The following is a 27,309-nucleotide window of genomic DNA, read 5'->3' as shown; positions in this document are numbered from 1 at the left end:
TAAGGGAAGGAGGGCAAGTATGTAAATGCGGGAAAATATACATATCTTAAATAATTATCCTGTCGTTTTATTCGATAGGAGGGAAATACAAGTTGGGTAACTTGTCCACAAACCTACATACTGCCTGTAATAAAAACGCCGGTATTATTGTACTGTATTACAGGGTAATGTAACCTAGGGAAAAACTACTTTTTCTATAGAAAAAAGTCCCTCTTCGAAAATGACATTCACTCCAGTCGGAAATGAATAGTTTCAGAAATAAATATATAACTATATCCACCGATAATGGGGGACGCCCAGTGGGAACTCTTGAGTTTTAGGTGGGGAAAACATACTGGGGAAACGGTATATGATGGTAAAACAAGCCTTTTCTTCTCTATACATTACCTTCTTGGATATATAATAAACCGATGAAAAAATACGCTAATTATCTATATCCTATACTAACGGTATACTGTCGCTATAGTAAAATCGTAATTGCTGTAGCAATAGTAATGTTCTGAACTTCTGTACCTTTAAACTTTTATGTTTGTTTACATTATGCCAAGGAGTCGGGATGAACAGGCATTATGAACGAAACCGCAGTTTTGATACTGCCTATTTATTACTAAATGGAAGCACATGCTTCTCTTATTCATTATTATTACAGAAATATATTAATAAAGTAAATATTCAAATACGAATTAGATGTTTCATGCTACCTAAAGTTCCATTGGGTGGTAATTACTCTCATCCGTAAGTTCCCGCGAAGAATTTGCTCTGATGTCATTGCTTTTCTGTATAGTCAAATAAATAACTTATTATTTCGAATAATTTTCTTTTTGTTTGGTAGTTGGTATAATTGATATATTTCTAATAGATTATAATGTAGGTAATGAAATTAACACGTCATGCATTTAATCCCGGACTTTCATTGACGATATCTACGTCAAGTCAACATGCTCCGCCATTTGCATGTGACTCCGTTTCATAAATTTCGTTACTTTTTAGCTTTTAAGGAGAATTTCGGATCAATATGGATTTAAAAGCTATGGGAATAATGAACGAGGTCAGTAATTCATCATATAATCAAAGTTTGCTCATTTTGTGTGTATTTTGACAGGCCGAAAAATTTGAGAAATACATTTTGATCTTGGGTGTTTTCATAGATATATTGAGCCTGTGATGCAATCATTCGATGCTTAACCATGATAGAGTGAAGGTATATTTGCCTTAACCATTAATTTTCATGAGTACATTGGCCTTTTGTATTTAGTTATAACCAACGTTAGAAGAATAGGGCGATAGCTTAAGGTTGTCCTAGCTTGGGTCTTGCCACAAACGGCTGAAAGGTTTTGTTTACTTGACAATATCCAAGCGGTACAAAGACTCCTCAAAATCCATATCTCAAAGGAAACCAACAACGTTATGGATCAACTTTGGGTTCCCCACCTAAACTAAGCTAACACCTTGTTCAAGGTATTAAGGCAACTGGGGTGTAGATATCTATGGTTATCCTCGGATACGTCCCTGATTGTACGTGATTATCACGATATCTTCGGATAGTCGTTCTGGGGGTTGAAACCCCTTGATACCTGACGGTAATTCTCCTGTAATATCACTCGTAGAAATATACAGTAGGGAGCTGCCTGAAGGGAACTTCCATCAGGACGACATGGCTATATCACCCAAAAGTAGATTTTTCCTATGTCAAAATCCGTTTTTAATGCCTCAGTACCAGTCTATAGCCTATGAGATTTTACTTGGGTAAATAAATTTGAAACATTGTGGTAAATATAAGTCGTTAATCAGGTACAAATGCAGAATAGATGCCTACAGCCTACAAAATAGACAATAAACCTATATCTGTTTTGATAGGGATATATCCTCTCCTAATTTTCCTTAGCCTAACCTAACCTAATCTGTGTGTTGAGACTGACTTTCTGGCATATTATGATACCCTGTAGGATAAGTAGTACCATTAGGGCACCTCTTGCATTGCACGCTTAGGTATTACTGAAACAAGAGTGTCGTATTCCTTTGACCGCTGGCGGCAACAAATTTTTAACCCACTTTAGCTCTCCAGTATTCCCATTTACTTTTTTCGGGATGTATGTACGATAGCGGCCACCTTATTTTCAACTTTATCGGAAACTTGTATAGAATAAAGATGGTTCAGAATGTTATAAATACCCAGGGTAAGTACTTACTAGACCAATATACAAAGCAATTCCCGTTTTCTGTGGCGCGGGAGGACCTGGCCGCTGATCTACAAAGGCTCCAGATTAACAAACCATGTATATAGCTTAACCTATAATCCCTCATTCTTTGTTCTATTTCAGGCTAGGATAACAGTCTTAATACAGTATTGAACATTATGAGATATACTCTGTAATAAGGTTATGGATGGCAGCTGTTATTTTTTGGACATATCATTCCCTTTCAGTGCAATAAAAAGTTTGAGTTGGTCTCTTTGGTATTTTGCAGGTAGATGAGCTATTAGGGAAGCTGGATAAACTCCCTGATGAAGTGCGTTTGGAAATATTAAAGAAACTGTCACAAAAGGTAAGGCTTAGTTTTTCAAGTACAGTGCAGCACAAGGGATTTAAAAACCTAAGTTTATTCCTACACGATTAAAAACCCTCATCCTTAAATAGGAATATGATTTCAAAGCAGAAACTCATCTGTTAAAATTTATAATGAGGTGCCAGTAGTTACTGGTTGGAGATGGGTAATCTCCACCCCCGATTGCCAGCATATTGAGTAGCCACTTTGATTTCATCTGCAGAGGAGTATGAACGTACTTCTTATACTAAACAGCTTGGTTGGTTTTCCAATAAAAGATTTATCTTTTCAGGGTTGATTGAGTGTGCTTGCAGTGGAGAATCCACATGTAGGCATGAGGGTCTGCCCTGGTAAACTTGGCTGCAACTGTGACAGGTGTATGAGTTGGCAGAAAATGAATCACCATTCTTTGTTCCCGTTTTTTGCAGGGGTTATAACTTCTTGCAGTGATCTCCTTTTGATAAGTGCAGGTTGTGGCCACCTTTGTAGTGCTCTGAGATGGGCAGGAGGAGGAAGAAAAAATTTAAGAGGATTTTTTTTGCCTTTGGGGTCTTCCCCAAATCCAGAAAAGACTCCTGGCTCATACTTCTCGCCCTCCCCAGTCCTCGAACTGCTGTACCTTCTTCGTCTTCCTCTAGAACCAAGTTCTCCAGGTGAAAACTGAAAAAGGAAGGTTACTCCGATCTGCAATCAGGGTGTACGTGAGACTGTTTTATCATCTTTCCCCTGTGGTGGTGATATTCCCTGGCCTCAAAGAAATGAGCCCACTGCTGTAGTAGCTGAGAATATTTCCAACGACCTGGGCCGAAGGACCTTTTGGCATGTCTTAGTGATTGATGGTATTATGCCTACAGAGAAGCTGGTGGAGGAAGGTATTAGTTGATGCTAGGGCATTTAGAACTTCTAGTGCTGTGCCTCCCTAGTCTCCTACCCATCGACCAGTTACTCCTCGCCTGTCATCAGAAGATCTTTAATCAAGATGAGAATTCCTCAAAAATGACTTCTGGCAAGGGAAGGAACAACCATGCCCTTCTTCTTCTCCTCCTAGCCCTGTGCCTTCAACCTTGTCCTCTGAGGCTCAATACTGAGCCTTCAGATGCTACCTGACAAACCCTGAAAATAAGAATTCCACCAACTTGGTTTTGTCGGGCACTCAGGCTGTCACCTTTTAAGCTCACCAATCAGCCAACCAGTGTGATGAAGAAGTTTCCAAAGCAGATTGGTCAATGGGACGCCCTAGCACTAAAGGACTCGGTGTTACAGAACCCAGCCCTTTTCCCATCTCATGAAGTGGATGGCACAGGAAAGAAGTCGAGAAAGATAAGTCGGAACTCTGTAGTGGTTTACGGACCGTGGCCAGACGTAGCTCACAGGCTGCTTGTGTCCAAATGCCTAGTGTCCCAAAGATTTGAGCAAAAAAGAAAAGAGTCGAGAATAAACTGGGCACTGGGCACCACGACTTAATTTTATACTTGGCAAGAGGACCTAGCTAGAACTTTAGAACTTCCCTATTATTTTTTCTTGTCTTGAGTTTGCTGAACAAACATATAATATGACGGTTGATTTAATTCTGAGAAAAATCAACAATATATATAATAAATAGCTTGAATCTTGGGTAAGAGTTTAGAAAGGAAGCAAATAACACATTGAATAAAAATGGGTGGCTGAGGAGAGGTCAGGTTATGCAAGGAAAAGAAACGCTTACTACTGTTTATGAAAATAAATGTTTATTTCAAAATGAATAAAAATAAAGAGCATTTATAAACAAATTCTGAAAAAAATATTACAGTTGAAAAAAAAACATTCCACATTACCAGTTATAATAGCCATGAAAAGTATAAAATCATGATGTTTTGCAATAAACTGCATACCATTAAACACTAACAATAACCAATACAACTACCAGATGTTGCTACAAACTGTTATAAGAATACATAACTTGTACTGTAAGCGTTAACATCACGACTGACCCTCTTCGGTCAAGGTAGATTTAAGAAAGCTTCAAGCTAAGGAGAACCCCGCAACATTGCAGTTCATGAACTAGGTAACTGTTCAACAGGGTCTTTACATTGACTACCCTTGAAGTTAGGCTACCGCAAATTTTATGTCATTTTGTGGTCCCTTGTCTCTGAGGACGCAGATTTCAAAATACTGTAAGCAAAATTTCCAGAGTTCTCACAAAAATTGTAATGATCACTAGATTCTACGGCTTGTTCATTTTTATTAAATAGTACATTTAATCATCCACTTCCTGATTTTGAGTTCTACTGGATAGCTTTCAATCTGCCTGAAGTTTGGTACTCACGTATATGGGTCAAACGATCAGGTCACTCAAAAGTTCTTAACTGTCCCACGTCATCATGAAAATCAATTATTTGCAGTACTGTAACCAAGCTTTAGATCGAGCATCCATGAATCAGGAACTACATAGTACTAGCATCCGATGATCCTTGGGCCAGGACGGGAGGGCCATACAATCTACAGCAACGTAGGCCTATTCATATTCACTGATGAATAAAACGCAAAAGGGTAGCCATGTAAAGGATACTGTACACAGCTATTTCTAAACCTACAACCTGATCCCTGTTGGGTGCAGGTTACTGTTACTCTGTAGAAACAAAGAAAGCAATTTTTCTGATAAAAGAGATGGACAAATTAACAAAGTATTAAAAAATGTTAAAAAGAAAATTTCATTACAGTGTTACATACAAAATTTTTATTTTTCCTAACCATCCCTTTTTTTACAACTCCTTCCATCACCTTTTAGGGTCCTGAAACCTCAAAGGCATCCTCTAGAACATCAGCTATGACCCCCTTGACATCATCTTTGAAGACTTCTTGGGCAACATAGAGAACCAAGTCTGCACCTCCAACCTCTTCTACGTCTCACAGAGGCGTTAATTCTGTCTTGCCCTTTCGTGCCTGCTTTGGCCAGTCCTGGAGAGATAGGGGACGCTAGGATCAACAGCAATCCCATCCTGTTGCAGTCCCGAGTAGGGAGATGCCTATCAAGCCATTAGGCAATGGGGCAGCATCATAAAGCCAAAGTCTGGACAGTAGAGGTCCTTCTGTACGGATACATCCTCCCGTTAATTGACTCAAATCTTCCTCCCTGTTAGACTCTTATGACATTCTGTATTATCACCTGACTCCTGACAATGATGTAGGTCATACAGGATGGCTCTGTAGGTTTTTACAGTTGTCTATTCCTTGTGGAAATGCCAACTGGAGGTTGGAAACCAGTCATCAATCAATCCCCTTTGAACATATTTGTCTTACAGGCTTGTTTCAAAATGGAGATAGCGAGCACTGTGCGAGCTGCCTTGAAGAGGAACACCTCAACTCGTTTGTGGATTTGAAAGGCATGTACTTTCAGATTACATTCCATCGGTCATACAAGAAATACCTCTGCTTCGTCCTCGAGGGGAAGTGTAGTACTGTAATTCAAATTCCTTTGCTTCTGGTTGATTACTGCACCTCCAGTATTCACTCGAGTATTCACATTCATCATGTCTTGTGCTCACTCCAACTGTGTTCACCTGTTACGATACCTGAACAAATGGCTGATCCTGTCCTCCGTTTGGAGGGAGCTGCTTCAGCATTGAGACAGACTTTTTTTTCTGCCACAATCTGGGGATTTGTGGTAAATTGGGAAAGTCCAGACTCATGATGAAATAAAGGATAGAATTCCTGGGATTGCTGATAGAGATGGCAGCAGTGAGTCTTTCCATCAGACAATTATGTCAGTACTCAGAAAATAGTGACCTTTTCTCATCCAGCAAAATCTAACAGCTCTACAATGGCACCTCTCATCTTTGGAGAAACATGTTTCTCACAGGTATCTGTACCAGCAGTCTCTTTAGTAGTGTCTGATTGCTTGATTTAGAGTTTTCTGGCATCCTGGCAGTGGTGTTTAAAGGGACACAGGTCAGCAGCTAACGATCCTCCGCATCATCTTGTTCCAGTGGAGCAGGAGGTACGACACATCTAGTTTGGTGGCTGGAAGATGAGAGCCTCATCATGGGGACTCCTCTGGAGGATCTTCCTCCAGAAATTCTGCTGTTGACGCATGCTTTGATGGAGGGATGGTGCATGCACCTGAGAATGAATGATTTAAAGTTTTCAGGCATCCTGACATTTATGCACCTGAGAAATCAGACTGCCTCAAGTGGCTGGTCCAAAGAGAAAAGCATCTGCAAATCAACCTGTTAGAAATGAAGAAAGCACTCTGGGCTTGGCAAACATTCCAACACTCCCTGATAGGTTACTAAGTGGCCTTGGCTCATATCACAACAATAGTAGAATGCCACCAAGCATGGAGGTACAGTACTGTCTTTCGACAGAAACCTTGCCTGCCACTTGAAAAACTTTTCTCAGGTTGTTGGGAGATGGAAGGACACTTACCCACCTCTATAGGTCCAAGTATTTTGACATCCGGGGATTTTAACCAGCCATCTTGGTTATAGGAACTTCCTCCCTCCTAAGGATAAGTCCCCTATTAAAGGACAACTGTTTGCATTCGTGTAGCAACAAATTGCAAATTTTCTAAATACAGTAATTTGTATTTTTTCCTAACAATGCAATCATGAGTTCTTGTTACACTTCCCATCTTATCCACCCCCCAAGCACTAGGTGAAGGTCAAAGTGGCCACTCAGTGTGCTAACGAGGGGTTGGGCTTCCCTGCCACCCGCCAACAACTATATTCAATTATTTTTAATTGGCACATTTACACTGACTCGCAGTGGTGCCCTTTTAGCTCGGAAAAGTTTTCCGCTATCTAATTGGTTAGAATCATCATGTCCAACCAATCAGTGATCAGAAAACTTTTCCAAGCTAAAAGGGCACCCCTGCGAGTTGGTGCAAATCTTCCTCACTAAAAAGAATTGACGATAGTGACACTTCATTATAAATTCTAACAACTGTGTTCCAGCTATACTGAAATCATACTCCTATTAAAAGACTCAGGTTTGTATAGTTAGAAAAAATTCAAATTATTTTAAAAATATGATAGTTTTTTACTATTGTAAATCTGCATACATTGCTTGTTTGTAGTGTATAACAGATTATTTTTTTAGTACACGAGTAAAGCTAGATAAAGCAATTTCATTTTCTACTCAATCTTCAGGTCTCAACTTCATCCTCCACATTAAAAGCAACAAAGAAAAATAAAAAACAACCCAGAAAGGGGGATGTCCAAAATTCTGTGTCAGTAGTGCCTCGGATTTCTGTGGAAAAAGTATGTATATATATGCATACATATTAAGTATAAAAAACTTGTTCGAGTTTTCAATGATCCAGGAGTAGTGTTATATTTTCAAGCTTTGTGTATGGCTATACAAGTTTAAGAATTAATTATGTATACTGCAAAGGATTTAGATTATTTACATAAACAGTATTTGATATTAAGATGTTTAGATCCACTCACATTTTACTGAAAAGATTTTATCATAATGTGTTAATTATCTTGATACAATCTATTTCATGTTTAGAACAAATCAAAAACTTTCTTTCATGTGCTGTATCATTTAAATGAAACTTCGAATATCAGTGTAATTAAACAAAATTAAACTTCATAGTGAAATTAAAGAATAAAACAGGTGTCATACAAATTTCATGTCTTTTGCATTTGCTCTCACAGGAATACAAACCATCATCAGCTAGAACAACTGTTAAAATATAATGAGGTAGTTATAGCTATTGGCAGGTGGTGGGGAAGGCCAGACAACCAATAAGATTAGCACTTTTGACTTTGGGTGCAGGCGCACATGTATTCTTGCTGCCTTGCAAATTTTGGCCATTTTAATTTATTTTGCTCTATTTTTCTAGAATAGATAGATAGGTGTGTAGACATGCTATTGTTTGGGTAAACCTGGTTAAATTAATAGAAAATTACAAGGATATGCAGTTGTTTCAGAGTAAAGCCGCAAATATGTGGCAAGCTCATGCACAAACCTGCCATTAATCTAATCATCCTTATACCTTATGTGGGTGGTATGACATGACTATGCAGATCCCCTCCCTACTTATGGGTGTACAACGATGACGACAGCCTGAACCTAAGGAAGTTGGGTTTACATGGGCATCGCTGATGCAGTGTCGGCGGGAGAAAGATTTGCTGGTGCTAGGACTTCAGGGCTGCCCCTGCACTATACTGTACACTACAGTATTTCCAAATCCTGCTTCACCTTTGGAGGTGCTGGAAGGGTGGGATAGCTGCTGGTGCTGTCTCTTCTGCTTTGAAGTTTGGGCCCCTCCCTTTGTGGGAGTGTCATTGCTTGTTTCCTAAACCCCAACTCTTAAAAAGGATGGTAAAAAGAACTGTGTGCACTAATTTTCCATTTACGAGCGCTGCGTTTTCGATATGGTCTTTCCTTTTGTATTTTGTTTTTTACAAAAATGTTCCGATTGTGTTCTTTTTTAGCAAGATAAGTTTCCTTGTGCTTGTTCTCCATGATCATCATATCCCACGGTAACGGCTGCAATCAGAATCCTTGAGATTGGTGGCTGTGATTGTGAACCATACGATCAGCAGCTGCAATCGGGTATCATGCACTCTGTAGCCGATCAAGAACTATACGATCAGGAACAAATGCAAATTCTTCAGGTGATTGTTATCTTCGACTCACCATGGAAGTAGTCCACCTGTTTCTGTTACCTGTTCCATTTGAGCACTCATACCGTACCGTAGAGCAGGAAGATGAAGTTACTGAAGCACAGAACGACCGATTCGGCAGTCTTTCGATACTTGATCCAATTTCTCTGCATGATTTCGTGGAATCAGTGCTATACCAAAAGCCAACTCCAGGTAAGATGTACAGGAGCTCTCACACCTATTAATAGTAATTGGTCTCATAAGACACCAATTACGAGCACTGCTGGTCAGGAGATGGGCAGCTGCCCATGTCTATTTCCTGCCTTGGGACATCCCCAAGACAACACCATTGCCTGAGATCTTCCTACAGTCCGATACAGCTCCTTGACTTTGATATTCCCAAACTCAATGTCTGATTCATGACCAAGTTTTCTAAAGTGAGAGGAACAGTATTGGAGAAATGTTAATGTGCTCCTACTTCGTTCTCGAGGTAAGAGTATATGGATTGGCATGTGGTACAGGAGCTCATACACCTGCTACCTGTTCTCAGTTCTTATGAGAACAAGCACAAGTGCTATTGACAAAAATAAAGGGTCTCTCTCTCTCTCTCTCTCTCTCTCTCTCTCTCTCTCTCTCTCTCTCTCTCTCTCTCTCTCTCTCTCTCTCTCTCTCTCTCTCTCTCTCTCTCTCTCTCTCTCTCTTAGACAATATCACAAAGAAATTGAAAATAAGTGAGAAACTGAAGCTAAAGCACAAATGTGCAAAATGCCAAATAAACAAATGGTATAGTAACCCATAATCAGATTACTGCTGGGTAATAAAATAGAAAATGTGGACCAGGAGGAAGATCTTGGTATTATTATCAGCAAGGATTTGAAGTTCACTAAACAGAGCATAAAAGCTGAAAAGAAAGCTCAGAAACTAATAGGTTACAATTCAAATACAGAAACAGACACTGTCCTACAACTGTACACATCACTAGTAAGACCCCATCTAGAATACAGAGTCCAATTCTGGGCTCCAAGTATTCAGAAGGATACAGATAGACTGGAAGCAGTACAAGCTAGTGTCACCAAACTAGTTTCAGCACTCACCAAACTAGTTCCAGCACTAAGGTAATTTGGATATAGACTGAGGATGAAAGTTTGAACTTATTTGATATACAAACTCGACAACTAAGGGGACAGTCTTTGAAGGCATTCAAAATTCTTAAAGGAATAACAAATGTAGATTATATCAATTTATTCACGCTTAGCACAAATTTTTCCCGAGGTAACTGATACAAACTGGAATTGAAAAGATATATAAAATCCTTGTAACACACACACACACACACACACACTCTCTCTCTCTCTCTCTCTCTCTCTCTCTCTCTCTCTCTCTCTCTCTCTCTCTCTCTCTCTCTCTGTGTGTATGCGTAAGCGTAGTTTTGTGGGAGTAGTAGTACTGCACTGCAGTAATACCCATTTTCAATCTGTTCAGCATACTGTACATCAATTCTGACTTTACATCACTCTCCTGAAATATTATTTGGAAAGATGAAATAGAACTTACGTTGTTTTATCCCCCTTTACATTGTTTTTTTTTTAAGCCAATAAATAACAATTACTGCACAATACTGTACTTCACATATTAGCTTATTAATGTAAGTACAGTATCTGCTTTTAATGAAATGATAGCAGATTGTAAGTATATTTTTGTGTTCAGAGCAGCTACAGTACTGTGTAGGGAACCTTTTAAGTCACATTATAGAGTGGAAATCTGACCTAATTATCATAATTATCTATACTTTGTCATCTAGGTTTTTGTTTCAGCTCAAAACCAGAGCTTCAGACTGCCTATCACCCCAAGTGTTCATTCTCACCTTTGTGGTACCTACTCATTGAAACTCCTCTGGGGTTTTCTCAAAAATATGGAATGTCCTGTCTTTCTGCAAGCCAATGCTCCAGGACCAAGACAGTTGACCCCTCTTGCCACAATCTGAGGATTGTGTTCAATCTTTAACCTCCGTCAATGGCTAGGCAGAATAGAGGACCAGATTGTGATGCTAAATCACTGAACATTTGTTTCAACAAGTGGAGGAGAGTAACACAGTCACTCCTGCACGATGAAGAACTTCTCGTTGGATGGTATTAACATCCACTGAAACTTCCCTCATCATAGGAGAACTCATTCTACACTGATTTCCACATTAGTGGTTGCACCAGGATTGTTGAAAGCATCACTAGTGAGCAGCCAGCAATTTCCCATCCTTCCTGAGGAAGCACAGGAAGATTGGGCTTGGCTGATTGACAATTTCCTCTTCAGAGGAGTTCCACTCAAACCATACCTCCAAGGATCCTGCCATTCTCAGATGAATCCAAGGATGGTCGGGCACTCCTGGAGTACAGGAACACCTCAGGGAAGCTGTTCATGGAAGTTAAACACTTGCTTTTCAGACTACTGGAAGTCCAAGCAATGCTTTTTGCAATCTTTCTAATAGTTTTTAATGTCACAAAGAAGCTTTGAAGAACAGCAATGCCACCTTTGTAACTTACGTCCACAAGCAAATGGGTTCTGTTTCACAGAGCCCATGTGATTGGAGAAGCAGGTATGCTGGGAAGCCAAAAATGTGATGATTATATGCAGAATCCATTCTAACTAGAAGAAAGTTCTAGCAGACATGTCTAATCACCAGAGGCATGGAGTAGGAGCAGTGACTTGCATAAAGACTTTATACATTTAGGGTATTGCTGTCAAGGACCTGTTCGTCATCCAGTTGATCCAGAACTCTCTTCTAGAACATCTTCCAGTAAGCTGTTCTCCCATTCCAGGGAAGTCAGCTGCATTCAGGTCACCTTCAAACATACCAGTTCCTCTAAATATCTTAGCCTTTCTGCCTGCTCACCTGGGTTACTGATTAATCAAGTCAATGGATGATTACAGTTTCAGGCTATTTCAACAGCTTCCAAGCTCACACATTAAGTGGCATTCAGATTTGCTGATGTTCCTTTTTTATGTACCGCAACTATTCTTTTTCTGTTTGTAACATTGTAGAAGGGATTTTTTTGTTGGGTGGAGCCTAGTCTGCAATGAATTGCAGTTTTCTTCATCTTCCCTTGTTGAGAAGCTCTGTTCAGTCCCTGTAGTAAAAGGCTATCACTCAGCCTTTAGCTAAACTCTAACTGATGAGATAGGACCATTTCTCCTTCAGAGGATCAGCTGGGGGCTAGGATTAGCTTTGAAAAGGTCTTTCTGCTCCAGGAACTCGAGCTCCTTTGAGATGTTGTTCAAGTCATCAGTTCCCCTGAGTGGTCCCTTCTGTACTCTGGACCTGGCATCAGTTAGGATTTGATTCCTAGACTATTCACAAGCTTCAGCCTTGGTATTATTATGGGTATACTGCTTTACATGTAGTATGTCACAAGTCGTTTCCAATGAAGGGGGGCCTTCCACTCCCCTGTTTGAAGTTTGTGTCTGGCACGACTCCAATCTCTTGCTAGTGGAGTGCAAAACAACTATTCTCTGTCCTATGAGGACATGGAGATACTTCTCATCTCAGGTCCCCTTGCAGAGCATCAAAAGACTTTCTCATGCCAAAAGGTTATAGATTAAGATGAATATGTGAGCTCAGGAAGTCAGGGATATCAGATCCACCCAAATCTTCAGGAAGAACTTATCAGTGGCGCTGGTCCTGAAGATAGGAATCTTGTATGACAGATAACTTTCGCTGCCCTTTACCCATGGTAGTTTACCCACAAGTTCCTGGATAACCTTATCTTTGATCCTGCAGTAGCTCCTTAAGAAGTTATGTTGTGAACTCATCTCCCTCACTGGACAAGTATCTCATCTATGATAGCAGTTGCATCATAAGTCTAGGAGGTAAAATGGCTGGCCTTTCTCCTTTTCCCCCGTTTGAGGTGAAGCAATCACTCCCTTACTTGCTGGATCAGATGCTAGATGCAGGCAAGCCTCAAGGTTTTGTAATTTTCTTTACAGACAAATTCTTTATTGAAGTATCTTCACCTTCATCCGAGACGAGGGGGAAGATGAATGAAATGTCCGCAACCCATTTCCCAGTGACCATACATTCAGCCAACATATCCTTACAGACATAGGTTCTTCCGTGCAAAGTGCATCGTCACTTCCTGGGACAGTAAACCAGCCAGATTAGTGTTAGGGACTACCTTCCTTATTGAGATGAATCTTCTATTAAAGGCTGAAGGTTTGTATTATGTGTAAGAACAAATCACAAATTTTTGAATAAATTAATTTTTCCTAACTATAAAAACCTGAGACCTTTCAAATTACACTTCCCATCTCAAGCACTTTGCAAGTCCTTGGTTAAGGTCAAATTGGAGGTTATGCTACCTGGCAGAAGGGTGTGGCCTACCTTCCACCTGTCAGATAATAATACTACCTCGTTAAAAGTTTAAACAGTCTTTCCACCTTTAGTGTAGTCATACTCCTACTAAAGGCCTCGGGTTTGTATATCCAGGAAAGATGAAATTTGATAAAAAAATTTGTGTTATTTTCTAGAAATTGAATTTTGTATAACTTGAGGTTGTTTTATTGATAAATTAGAAATGTGTGTACACTACTGCCTTGTGTATGAAATTAATCTTGTTTCTCTTAGAAATGATTCCTTTAATGACTACTTTTAGATTTTTATGCAATATGTATGATTTTCTAATCTTCTACTAAGGTTTTGGTGAAGGAGGAGCTTGAAGATGAAACAGCATGTTCTAGTGTCACTGCTGACCACCAGACAAATGCAGAGGAAGTTCAGATCGGCCCAAAGAAAAAGAAAAAGGCCCTACCAGAAAGAGTTGTTGTCTCAGGTAAGATTTAAAAGATGAATGTGTATACCTATTATTATCCTTTTATTTCTGAAATTCATTAATTTTAACACCAAAGGCACTGCCATTAATTATTATTTAAGGTAAGGTTGTATAGGTGTTATACTTTCTGTTGCCTTCCTCTGTTACTATGCGTATGCAAATCTTCAGTCTGTAAAGATGGGGCATGTCTTCACTGGAGCTGGAATGGCCATTGAATCGTTTTAACTATCACTTGAGCGACAGGTGGGAGCAAGGTCAAAGAGCCCTACCCCATTACCTGCCAAAATCTTCACTTATGTTTTTGGCCACATCGAGTACAGATGTACCGATGTGCCCTCAAGAGAACTTTTAATTTTCTTTTTCTTTCTGGAAGTGGATGCTGGCTGTTGATTGTTATGATGTGAAGGCAGACACTCATACATGGGAGGATGGACTTTACATCAGGTTATTATTAAACCAGCTGTAAGTCCACACTCTCTCTATGCTTTTGCTAGGAGCTTGATCCCTGTGTGCCGAGTGTAGGTTCTGGCCTCCTTTACTGTATCAAATGTATGCTTTGAGTAATAGGAAGAGTGCTTTGCTTCTTCCTTCCACTCATTGGGTGCGTCTGCTACCACCGCTTCTATGCTTATACTTCTGGCTCTATCCCTGGGAAGTATGCATCAGGAGCAAGGAGCCCTTAGATCTGTCAGCAGGCTTTCAGGTTCTGGTGGTGCGTGGGGTTCCCCCTTTGTGTCTGCCGCACCCCATCAGAAGTTGTAGGTTCTTCTCTGTTGTACTGCCATTGACAAGTGTGACCTGAGGAAGGTTTTGTCCTCCTTAGATCTTTCAGGTAGGCTCCTCAGTGCGAGTGTCTCCCTTGGTAACGCCAGTGGTGAAGGGCGTAGTAAGTTTGTCCCCAGTATCAGTGTATCCGGTGATGTCTGCATAGGTTCCCCCTCCCTGTTGGGCCTGGGGGCCGAATTAATGAGTGTGTACTGTACGTGTAATTATGGATGTGTGGAATGCATAGAGTTAATTTCCTCTTTTTCTTATGTGAAAAATTGTTTTAGGATACAAGCATTTAAGGTTGTGAGCTCGCTCCCAAAACTAATCAAGCTCATAAACCAAGGTACTACCATACTTTTGGACACTCATATCCATAGGAGTATTGGTTTGTCAGCAACCGTCCACATTCACTAGTGGAGATCTAGACTAACTCTTGCAACATCTTCATGCTTGGGTAGGAGGTTGTTAGTTGTCATGACTTTTGGTCCTGTATGACACTATCCAAGTCACTAAACCAGTCAGTTTCATTATAGGGACTTGTTTCCTCCTAAGTAAGAGTCTCCTATTTAAAGTCAAAGGTTTGTTTTACATATAGGAACATTACAAATTTCAAGCACCTTGAAATATCTAGGTCAAAAGTCAAAGTGAAGGTAGTACTACCATGTTAGGTGGGTGGTTCCTACCTGACACCCAACAGTCGCTGTCTTTACATTGCTAAGAACCTTAATTTCTGTTTGTTCCAACACGGAGTATTTACCTCGAACTACTTTCTTAGGAGTTACTGGGAACTTCCCATCCGACCAGAATTTTGTGTAGTTTACCCTATTCCCGTTTTCTATGGGGCCAACCTATGGCAGAGTGATACGCGCCCTGAGGCGACCCAGGGTCGGAGAGCATGCTTGCTCAGGTCGTGCTCCTCAGTAAGTTTCTGGTCGCGATGTGATTATCATCTCGCCGTGCTCTCCTCTCCCAGTGCAACCCTTTGTGTCTACCACGCGTTACCCACGTGTTCATTCCTTATCCTTCCTCTGTGTCCCTGTGTCTCTTGGGGTCTTAGTGTTGCGTTATGGAGCATCCCCCCCGTTGCCCTGGGCCTGGGGCCGGGAAATCTTGTGGGGCTTTTCTTTCTAAGCCCGAAGTCGATCCCCACTCTCGGTGTTCGTCGTGTAGGGGCAAGGTGTGTTCCCCTACAATCACGTGTCCGCAGTGGGAGTCTTGGACCGAGACCCAGTGGGTCCTCTACGGCACGAAGAAGAAGACAGCGGCAAAGAAATCGCCCAAGAAGGCCAACGTTTCCTCTTCGCTGGTTTTGCCAGATGCCTCGTCGGAACGGGGCTCCCTACCATCTTCCCCTACCCAGAGTAGGGGCGAGGTAAGTCCGTTGCGGGGAAGCGGCCCATTGCCCTTCCCCAAGAGTCTGAGCTGTCTATGGGGGATGATGTTAGTGCTATTCAGGCATGTGTGGGGCCTGAGGGAGGGACGGGAGTGTGTTCGGGAGACGAAGTCCTGGTGCCTACAGGACCCGTCTCTACTGAAGATCCTATGTGGGGGAAGACGGTTGCTGCCTCTTCCCCTGCATCCTGGGTTTATATTTCAGGTTCTTCGGCAGCCGGGGGAGACGCCGAGAAGGAAGGCTCATCGATTTCGGAACCCACCGCATGGGATCCGCCTAGGACGTCCTTCAGGTCTCCCTTGAGATTGGAAGAGGAGTTCGACTCGTGGTTCGCTCAGAAGAAGGTTCCTCGGTCTCCTCCAGTGCCCTCGTCAACGCTCCCGCCCGTCTTTCTACAGCCCCCTCCGCCAGAGAACCGACGCGAGGTTCCCCCTGCAGATTTGGACGACTCAGGTGATTCGGTAGACTCCCTCTCCTCGTCGTCATCATCCTCTTCCTCAGATTCCTCATCGTCAGAGGACGAGGACACGAAGTCCTCGAAAAGGAAGTGGGAGAAGTCCCAAAAGAAAAAGTCCCGCTCTCGTTCCAGGCACGGCAAGAAGAAGGCGAAGAGGACCCGATCGTCGAAGGATAGGTGGGTGAAGATACCCCGGAGTGAGCTTTTTAAGGCTACTACAGCCGCGGCCACTTCATGTAGGACGTGACCCACAGGAGGCTCGATACGTTCTCTATCGGCCCTGTGGTGGCTGCACAACAGCTGGTTTAAACCTCAGGCTCCTTAATGGACAAGCAGCAGAAGGTTGAGGGCATTGTTACCCGGTTTTAGTCTGCATGAATGAAAAGATATGCCTGGCCCTTTTTCTTTTCTTCATCCTTCCCTCTCTTGGGGAAAGCAGCATCCTGGGTTCTCTGCACAGCTGACCTCAAACCACTGCAGGTAAACCATGTTTCCTTGTGTTCCTAGTACTAAGATAATACTGTCGCGTCCCCCATACCCTTACGAGGTGGTATTGGGAATGTCCTAACCTAGAATTCCTTCTAATGGACTCCAGGTCAACTTCTTAGGACGAGTCACACTTCATTCCTTCACACACACGCTTACGTAGGCTGCTGTTCTTGCAGAGCAAGGTCCTTGCGAGGTGCAGGGACTCCTTATCTCGAGTTCTACACACTCAGATACTGAGTCCCCGGGCAAAAGCCAAAAAGCCAGTAACGGCTGGGACTTACGACCCTTCCTAAGGGTTAAGTCACCCTATTTAAATAGCGTGGTTTGTATTTCGGTTACGGAACAAATGACAAATTTGTAGATAATTTGTATTTTTCAATATTAAACTTAGCCGGTGATCATATAAGCTGTCAGCTCTGCTGCCCGACAGAAAAACCTAAGGACAAAATACGCCAGCGATCGCTATACAGGTGGGGGTGTACATCAACAGCACCATCTGTCGAGCAGGTACTCAAGTACTCCATGTAAACACAGAACCAATTTTCTCTCTGTCGTGCCACCGGCAAGACCTACTAAATACGCTGTTGCTTACTGGATTGATTTTCACAGATTTTGGTGAAGTACTCATTTCTAGTTATTAGCTTTCGCTTTGCAGAGGTATCTTCAATACTTCCTTGCATTCTTTGATTGAATTTTGGATTATTTGTTGACGACTTGGATAGATTTTGAATTTCCCCTTTGACTAATTCAAGATGGCTGACCCTTCTCAAGTCCCTAAATACAGGAAGTGTAGTGCTAGGGACTGTTCAAGGCGTCTTCCGAAGGCCTCTATCGATCCGCACACCATTTGTTCCAATTGTCGGGGTAAATCCTGTCAATGGGAAGATCGGTGTGAGGAATGCGTTGGGCTTTCGGAATTCGATTTTCTCGAATTCCTTAAATATTCACGTAGGCTAGAGAGAGATAGAGTCAGGAGGAGTTCATCTCGCTCAGTTGATTTTTCCTCTCCCCATGCCCCACAACCTATTCCTTCCCCTGTAGTGGTTGTTCCTGATCCCCCTTCTAGCACTCTACAACCTTCGATGGCAGATATGATGCGTGCCATCCAGGCTCTGGGTGAGAGAGTCGAGTCATTGGCGAGTGACCGTAACCAACTCGTGGCAGACGTCAGGGAGTTGAAGGGTAAGAGTGCAGTGGGTAGTGACCTAGTGAGTGGAAGTGTTGTGAAAAGTGTTAGTGTTGCGCTTGAGGGTGCGTCTGTTTGTGCCTGTCGTCCTCCCAGTCCGGGACCTCTTGCAAGCTCCCAAGCCCAGGGGAGAAGCAATGTCGTACGACCAAAGGGTTCGACAGGCTTTAATCAGCGGACAGACGTTCCCTCCGTGGTTTCGGACGTATCTTGCCAAGATCGCCCCACCCACAAAAAGACGAGAGAGCCCATTTATTCCTCGTCTGCGGAAGATGTTTCTCGGAAGAAACAATGGACCAAGGTCTCACGACCTCTCAAACGCAAGGTCCCTTCCGCGCAAGTCCAACGGCCCAGTTGTAGCCACTGGGTCAGTTCGGACTCGCTGCAGTCTTCAGATGACTGCACACCTCCTAAGAGAGGCAAAGCGGTACCGCAACAGGCAGTAACACCGTCTGTTGCCGCACCTGCTACTGTAGACCCTAAGTGGGCTTTGCTGCAGACCATGCAGACACAGTTGTCATCGTTAATGCAGGACTTTCGTGCGGAGAAGGTTGACGCTGCACCCGTTAGCCTACAACCAACCACGGTTGTGCGTCCAGTTGACGCTGAGGCTACCTTCTCCCGCACTCCAGCTGTGAGAGTCCCGCCACCCATGCGCACTGTACCCTGCCAGCCGCATGTTGACGTTCGCCGACGCACGGAACCCTCCGTTGACGTTCGCGAGTTACAACAACAACAACCTAAGTTGTTTTGTTTTGACGCGGTGCGTCAACCTCCGCAACCCACTGTGGTTACCCCTACTCGCCCACAGCAGACTATACAGTCGGGAGTAGACGTTTTGCGCCCCCGCGCAGCTATGGTTGTTGCCTGCTCTCAGACTGACCAACAGTTCCATGACGTTGCGTCCAGTGCAGTCACGCATGCACCCGTGCTGCCGGACTCAGCTGACCAGCCAATGCCTACTCCTTTGCCGCTTCCTCTTCAGCATTCAGACGATGGACTCTCTGATGATGACGACGCTGCACACCTTGACGACCCGCACACGGACATCGACGAACCCAAGACCACGCCTCCCTCCCTGGACTTTAGAAAAGTACTTGCACTGTTCAAGGACTTGTATCCAGATCAGTTTGTTTCTGCGGCCCCACGCTCACCTCCATCTGAGTTCGCTTTAGGGACGCAGTCATCCGCGCCTGCCTTTACGAAGCTCGTCCTCGCCCGCTCGTCCAAGAGAGCTTTAAGGGTGTTGGGAGATTGGATGCAGTCCAAAAAGCACCTGGGGAAGACAGCATTCTTGTTTCCCCCTGCGAAACTCGCTTCCAGATTGAGCGTCTGGTATGCCACGGGAGAAGTTCTCGGCTTGGGAGTTCCTGCCTCTGCCCAGGGCGACTTCTCAAGTCTAGTAGACTCTCCCCGCAGGCTGGCCATGAGACGCTCCAAGATTTGTTGGACTCCTTCAGATTTAGATCATCTGATGAAAGGAGTTTTTAGAGCGTTCGAAGTGTTTAACTTTTTAGACTGGTGTTTGGGAGCGTTGAGCAGGAAGACCTCCCCTTCTGACAAGGAAACTTCCATGCTCATTATGTCCTGCATGGACAAGGCCATACGGGACGGTTCCAGTGAGCTTGCGGCTTCGTTCGTTTCCGGGGTCCTCAAGAAACGAGAAAACCTTTGCTCCTTCTTGTCAGCTGGAGTAACTCAATGTCAGAGGTCGGAGCTTATGTTTGCCCCTCTCTCGAAGTGCCTTTTCCCAGAGGAGTTGATCAAGGAGATTGCTGCCTCCTTGATTCAAAAAGACACGCATGACCTGGTTGCGTCATCTGCACGCAAAGCCACCCCTTTGCCTTCCGTGTCTAGACCCAGGATGGATACTCCAGCGTCAAGATTCATTCCGCCCTTTCGTGGCAGAGCCTCCAGCAGAGGAGGTGCTCGTGCCGAAGGAAAACGTGGGAGCAAGATGAAAGGTACCAAGTCCTTTAGAGGCAGAGTCTGACTGCCACATTCTTCAGACAGCAGTGGGAGCCAGACTCAAGAACTACTGGCAGTCCTGGGAGAACAGGGGCGCAGATGCACAATCTGTGAAGTTGCTCAGAGAGGGGTACAAGATCCCATTCTTGCGCAAGCCCCCTCTAGCAACGACTCCCATCGACCTCTCTCCCAGGTACAGAGAGGAGGACAAGCGACTAGCTTTGAAGCAAGAGGTATCTCTCTTACTAGAAAAGGGAGCGGTAGTCAAAGTCCGGGACCATCAATCCCCGGGCTTCTACAACCGTCTCTTCTTAGTGGTAAAGAAGACAGGAGGGTGGAGACCGGTGCTAGACGTCAGTGCTCTGAATGTCTTTGTCACCAAGCAGACGTTCGCCATGGAGACGACAAAGTCTGTTCTAGCAGCGGTCAGGAAGGAAGACTGGATGGTCTCTTTAGACCTCAAGGACGCTTACTTTCACGTCCCCATCCACCCAGATTCCCAACCTTTTCTGAGGTTCGTTTACGGGAAGGTTGTCTACCAATTTCAAGCCCTGTGCTTTGGCCTAAGCACGGCGCCTCTTGTCTTTACGAAACTGATGAGGAATATTGCCAAATTCCTGCATTTAGCAGACATCAGAGCCTCCCTCTATTTGGACGACTGGCTTTTAAGAGCTTCGTCCAGTCGTCGCTGTCTGGAGAATCTAAAGTGGACTCTAGATCTGACCAAGGAATTGGGTCTCCTGGTCAATATGGAAAAGTCCCAACTGGTCCCATCCCAAACTATAGTGTACCTAGGGATGGAGATTCACAGTCAAGCTTTTCGGGCTTTTCCGTTGGCCCCCAGAATAAGTCAAGCCCAAGGATGCATCCAGAACATGCTAATGAAGGACCGATGTTCAGTCAGACAGTGGATGAGTCTGATAGGGACGCTTTCATCACTGGACCAGTTCATTGCGTTAGGGAGACTGCACCTCCGTCCCCTTCAATTTCACCTGGCTGTTCACTGGAGAAAGGACAAGACGCTAGAAGCGGTCTCGATCCCTATTTCCGAGAAGATGAAGTCATCACTGACCTGGTGGAAGGACAACATCAACCTCAGAGAGGGTCTGCCACTGACTGTTCAGACCCCCAACCACGTTCTCTTCTCGGACGCATCGGACACGGGCTGGGGTGCGACATTAGACGGTCGGGAATGCTCGGGCACCTGGAACGCGGAGCAAAGAGCGTTACATATCAACTGCAAGGAGCTACTGGCAGTTCATCTGGCCTTGAAAAGCTTCAAGTCCCTCCTTCTAGGCAAGGTGGTGGAGGTGAACTCCGACAACACCACGGCCTTGGCGTACATCTCCAAGCAAGGAGGGACCCATTCTCTGAAGTTGTACGAGATCGCAAGGGACCTCCTCACCTGGTCAAGAGATCTAAACCTGTCTCTAGTCACGAGGTTCATTCAAGGCAACATGAATGTCATGGCGGACCGCCTCAGTCGGAAGGGTCAAATCATCCCAACAGAATGGACCCTTCACAAGAATGTATGCAAGAGACTTTGGGCCACATGGGGCCAACCTACCATAGATCTCTTTGCAACCTCAATGACCAAGAGACTCCCAAATTATTGCTCGCCAATCCCGGACCCAGCAGCAGTTCATATAGATGCCTTTCTACTGGATTGGTCCCATCTAGACCTTTATGCATTCCCCCCGTTCAAGATTGTCAACAAGGTACTGCAGAAGTTCGCCTCTCACGAAGGGACAAGGTTGACGTTGGTTGCTCCCCTCTGGCCCGCGAGAGAATGGTTCACCGAGGTACTGCAATGGCTAGTGGACGTTCCCAGAACACTTCCGCTAAGAGTGGACCTTCTACGTCAGCCACACGTAAAGAAGGTACACCCAAGCCTCCACGCTCTTCGTCTGACTGCCTTCAGACTATCGAAAGACTCGAGAGCTAGAGGCTTTTCGAAGGAGGCAGCCAGGGCGATTGCTAGAGCAAGGAGGACATCCACTCTTAGAGTCTACCAGTCGAAGTGGGAAGTCTTCCGAAGCTGGTGCAAGTCGGTATCAGTATCCTCAACCAGTACCTCTGTAACTCAAATAGCTGACTTCCTTTTATATCTGAGGAAGGAAAGATCTCTTTCAGCTCCCACGATCAAGGGTTACAGAAGCATGTTGGCAGCAGTCTTCCGTCACAGAGGCTTAGATCTTTCCAACAACAAAGATCTACAGGACCTCCTTAAGTCTTTTGAGACCTCGAAGGAGCGTCGTTTGGCCACACCAGGTTGGAATTTAGACGTGGTACTAAGATTCCTTATGTCAGAAAGGTTCGAGCCGCTACAATCAGCCTCCTTTAAAGATCTCACTTTAAAGACTCTTTTCCTCGTCTGCTTAGCTACAGCTAAAAGAGTCAGTGAGATACACGCCTTCAGCAGGAACATCGGATTTTCATCTGAAACGGCTACATGTTCTTTGCAGCTTGGTTTTCTAGCCAAAAACGAACTACCTTCTCGTCCTTGGCCGAAATCGTTCGATATTCCAAGCCTTTCTAATTTGGTTGGAAATGAACTAGAAAGAGTCTTGTGCCCTGTTAGAGCTCTTAAGTTCTATTTAAAACGAACTAAACCTTTACGAGGACAGTCAGAAGCTTTATGGTGTGCTATTAAGAAACCTTCTTTACCTTTGTTGAAGAATGCAGTTTCCTATTATATTAGACTGTTGATACGAGAAGCTCATTCCCATCTGAATGAGGAAGACCATGCTTTGCTGAAGGTAAGGACACATGAAGTTAGAGCTGTCGCAACTTCAGTGGCCTTCAAACAAAACAGATCTCTGCAGAGTATAATGGACGCAACCTATTGGAGAAGCAAGTCAGTGTTCGCGTCTTTTTATCTTAAAGATGTCCAGTCTCTTTACGAGAACTGCTACACCCTGGGACCATTCGTAGCAGCGAGTGCAGTAGTGGGTGAGGGCTCAACCACTACATTCCCCTAATTCCATAACCTTTTTTAATCTTTCTCTTGAAATGTTTTTTATTGTTGTTTTTGGGTTGTCCGGAAGGCTAAGAAGCCTTTCGCATCCTGGTTGATTTGGCGGGTGGTCAAATTCTTTTCTTGAGAAGCGCCTAGATTAGAGGTTTTGATGAGGTCCTTTAGTATGGGTTGCAACCCTTGATACTTCAGCTCCTAGGAGTCGCACAGCATCCTATGAGGATCGCGAGGCTCAGTAAGGAAGACGTACTTAAAAAGGCAGAGTAATTGTTCAAGTCGACTTCCTTACCAGGTACTTATTTGTTTTATGTTTGTTATTTTGAATAACTGCTAAAATGAAATACAAAATACTTAGCTCTTAATAATGTAAACATGTAATGCTGGTCTCTACCCACCCCCCTGGGTGTGAATCAGCTTATATGATCACCGGCTAAGTTTAATATTGAAAAATGTTATTTTTATTAATAAAATAAATTTTTGAATATACTTACCCGGTGATCATATATTAAAGGACCCTCCCTTCCTCCCCAATAGAGACCCAGTGGACCGAGGAGAAAATTGGTTCTGTGTTTACATGGAGTACTTGAGTACTTGCTCGACAGATGGCGCTGTTGATGTACACCCCCACCTGTATAGCGATCGCTGGCGTATTTTGTCCTTAGGTTTTTCTGTCGGGCAGCAGAGCTGACAGCTTATATGATCACCGGGTAAGTATATTCAAAAATTTATTTTATTAATAAAAATAACATTTTTCCTAACCATACAAACCTTAGCTATTTAATCAAACTTGGCCACCAGCCCTGTCCCCCGGGAAGTCCTACCTCTAAGCAAAGTGAACTAGTTCACCGGTGTGTGAGGGGGGAGCTACCCCTCCCCTACCCCATCACTAGCTAGCGAGGGGATAGTAAACCCTCGTTAAAATTCTAATGGCTCGCCATTTCAGCTACGCCGAAAGTAATACCCCTATTTAAATAGCTAAGGTTTGTATGGTTAGGAAAAATACAAATTATCTACGAATTTGTCATTTTTAATGAATACCTGCATTTGAAAAAATATTGACATTTATGGAGGAAAACTTTGAGGGCGTATATCACTTCCATCTGTCGTCAAAGAATTAATGTTAAACGGTTTTAAGTTATATTTTGGTCCGAGTTTGTGCCATTTTGTATTTATTTATTCTTTATGATATGATTGTTCCTTAACTGAATACAAACCACGCTATTTACATGGGGTAATTACTTTGGCGCAGCTGATGACGAGTCATAAAGTTTTAACGAGGGTTTCCTACCCCACCGCTAGTTGGGGGGGGGGGGGGGGGTAGCTTGCTACCCCTCCACCCTCACACACACCGGTGATTCGGCCACTTTACTTTTGGCTCGGAGAGACGACAGACCTGTCAGCGCTCTCCTCTCTTTGACTGCCATAATTTTTTGTTTGCTTTTCCTTACAGTGTTTGTGTGTGAAGTTGGCCTCTGTTATCATCATGCGCACTTGCCCCGGTCTTTCCGGCCGCTGGAACCTTTATGTCGGCCGTGGAGACGGATCCACACTCCTTATGTCGCAGTGTAGGGGCCAACGGTGTGATAGTGCTAATTTGTGTATTGAGTGTAGGGAGTGGTCTACCTCCCAGTGGGAAAGGTTTGCCCGGCGACGTAAGAAGAAGGCTAAACGGGATCGTTCTCCTTCCGAAAGTTCTCGGGGGCGAGAAAATCCTAGGTCTTCTTCTCTCGCCGCCCATTCCTCCTCCGAAGCTCCCGCTCGGGCGGCCTCTTCCGAGGGGCCGGCGAATAGGGTAGCGTAGACCGTGATATGGATATTGATCTTGACCGATTCCTTGGTAAGGGAGAGGCCACTGCCTACCATAGCAAGGCGGCTGCCCCTCCCCCCTCGGAGGAGGTAGTTATGTCTAACAAGGATCTTTTTCAGCTTTGGGCTTCCTTGGGGCTACAGGGTTCGCCCTCCAAGGCAGCCTTGTTTGACATGGTCAAACGGGGTGCGGCCGCCGAACAATCGTCAACTACAGCGGAAATAGATCCTCTGTCTGTAGTTGACGTAGTTGTTTCGGAAACATCCCATGGATCTGTCCAAACACTTGTTGTGACTGAGGTAGCTGAAGGCTCTGTCTTTCCCTCCGGACACACTTCGAGGGAGGAGCGGAGTCCTACGGTCTCTCCTTCCACTGAGATTCCCTCTCAAGGGAGTTCTCTGGTAGAGACGCCTCTACGGAGGCCCTTCGATGGTCAGCTTGCTGATCCCACGGCCCCTCGTGGTCGTATAAGGCGGCAGGCTCGCCCTCCCCTTCGCCGTAGAGGTCTTCCTTCTCCCTTTAAGGGGGTTAGGAGGTGTCTCTTTGGCTCCTCGTCCCCACAATCCTCTGCGGAGGAGACGACTCGCCGTTCTCCTGTCCTGCCAGCTACCACCCTAGACCTCTCCGAGGATCGTTCGCGTTCCCCTTTGGAGGATGGTCTTCCGTCGGGACAAGGGTCTCCTCAACCATCTACTGATGTGCTTTACGCGCCCCCTGAGTCTGCCATTGCGCAGTCTCCTAGCCCTTCGGGGTCTCAGGGACTTGAGCGCAAAACTGTGCCACTCGTCTCTAAGCGTAAGGCTCTGCCTGCGCCCATTACTGTTGTTCCTGTTGTTGCTGACAAAGCGCTTCGGCGTTCGCGCCTCTGATCCTGTTACGCGCCAGGGTTCCCCTGCGTGCCCACGCCCATCGTCAACTGTTCCTGATGCAGCGCGCAAGCGCTCAAAGGCGACCGCGCGGCCACCTTTACCAGCACCTCCTCGCCCCCCAGTTCCTGTTACTTCGGGCGCGATTCCAAAGGTGCCTGAGTCGGCGCACAGGTGCCCACAGGTTCCTACGGACTCGCGGCGGCCTTTGGGGGAAAAACACGGCGCGCGTTCACCCCCTGTTCCTGTATCACCGCGCGCGGTCCAACAAGTTCCGGAGTTAGCGCACAGGTGCCCACAGGTTCTCGTGGACTCGTCGCGCCCTATAGGGGGAAAGCGCGACGCGCGATCGCCCCCGGTTCCAGTCACTATTCGCGCAGTCCACAAGGTTCCAGAGTCGGCGCACAGGCGCCCACAGGTTCCTTTGGACTCGTCGCTCCCGACGGGGGAAGATCGCGCCGTGCGCTCACACGCGATCCCATCCGCGCCGCGCTCTCCATCGCGCGCTGTTAAAGAGGTTCGCGATGCGCTTTCACGCGCGGATATTGTTCCTGCTTCCGCGCGTTCTCCAACGCGATCGCGTGGCGCGCTGACTCAATACGTAGCTCCGGGGTTGGCTAAGTTAGCGCACAGGCGCTCACAGCCTCCTCTGGTATCGCGCGAGTCTGCTGCTGACAATGTCACGCGCGACTCTCATCTGTCGCGCCCAGTCCCAGCTACGCGCCCTGTGCCTGTGTTCAAGGGGACTGTGAATGTTCCTCATGCCGTTCGCAACTCGCGACCTCCGAAACCGCCTGTTCCAGATGCGCGCTATGCGCGCCAACATTCGCCAGCGCAGTTAACAAGCTCGCAAGCAAATAGGGCGGTCCCTCCCGAACGTCGCCCACGGGTCTCTCTGGATTCTGCTATACAGTAGTTCCATCGCCCTCGCGGCGAGTTCTCCCAGACACGCGCACAGGCACCCCTGTCATATCGCGCCCTTCCGGTTCCCACCAGGCCTCTGGGCACCCGCGCGTTCGGTCGGTTCCTGATTGTCGTACACCGACTCCTTCACCATGACGCTCTCGCGCCATTGATTCATCTGCGCACCATCGCTTTGCGGCCGCCCCCGCCCACGCGGGCGCGCGCGCGCGATTTTCCATCATCTCCCGCCCGCGCACGATTGGGTTCGTGCTCGCGATATTCCAGCCTCGCGTTACGCTAACGCGCGCGACCCTGTGCAGGGCCCGATTCACGAGCCCCAACGCGACCGCCGCCAGGCAGATTCTTCCTTGTCTCGTTCCACCCCCCCCCCCGCAGATCAGCAAGCTCCCCAGATAATTCTAGGGATTCTTCTTTTGCAGCCCAGAAGGGGAACCCTCGTTTGTGTACTCCTAGGGATCCTTCGGTCCCCTTCCCTCCAGAGGGAGTGTCTGCCAGCGCCGCTGTCAGTCAACAACCG

At 45.2% G+C, this 27,309-nt stretch overlaps 2 protein-coding genes across 7 annotated transcripts in view; one reads left to right on the top strand and one right to left on the bottom strand.

Annotated features, from left to right (window-relative positions):
- Positions 1 to 594, bottom strand: part of LOC137653612 (TBC1 domain family member 31-like) — a 125,485-nt gene extending 124,891 nt beyond the window's left edge. For 2 of the 5 annotated variants that reach the window (XM_068387160.1, XM_068387161.1), the window contains exon 1: positions 388 to 526. The gene's annotated coding sequence lies outside the window, so the exon portion shown is untranslated. Of the gene's footprint in view, positions 1 to 280; positions 304 to 387 lie in introns of those variants that run through there. The other 3 variants (XM_068387163.1, XM_068387162.1, XM_068387164.1) reach the window with 3 other exon arrangements.
- A 313-nt stretch (positions 595 to 907) lies between these two features.
- LOC137653610 (protein suppressor of hairy wing-like) overlaps positions 908 to 27,309 on the top strand; it is an 89,872-nt gene continuing 63,470 nt past the window's right edge. Inside the window, exons 1-4 of one of the 2 annotated variants that reach the window (XM_068387158.1) lie at positions 908 to 1,048; positions 2,467 to 2,544; positions 7,671 to 7,781; positions 13,822 to 13,957. In XM_068387158.1, coding sequence (XP_068243259.1) covers positions 1,016 to 1,048; positions 2,467 to 2,544; positions 7,671 to 7,781; positions 13,822 to 13,957 — 358 coding nt within the window. In that variant the 5' untranslated portion in view covers positions 908 to 1,015. The remainder of the gene's footprint in view (positions 1,049 to 2,466; positions 2,545 to 7,670; positions 7,782 to 13,821; positions 13,958 to 27,309) is intronic. The other variant, XM_068387159.1, reaches the window with a different exon arrangement.

The sequence above is a fragment of the Palaemon carinicauda genome, chromosome 14 (assembly GCF_036898095.1).
Source record: "Palaemon carinicauda isolate YSFRI2023 chromosome 14, ASM3689809v2, whole genome shotgun sequence".
Classification (NCBI taxonomy): Eukaryota; Metazoa; Arthropoda; class Malacostraca; order Decapoda; family Palaemonidae; genus Palaemon; species Palaemon carinicauda.
This window is presented reverse-complemented; position numbering and strand designations above follow the sequence as displayed.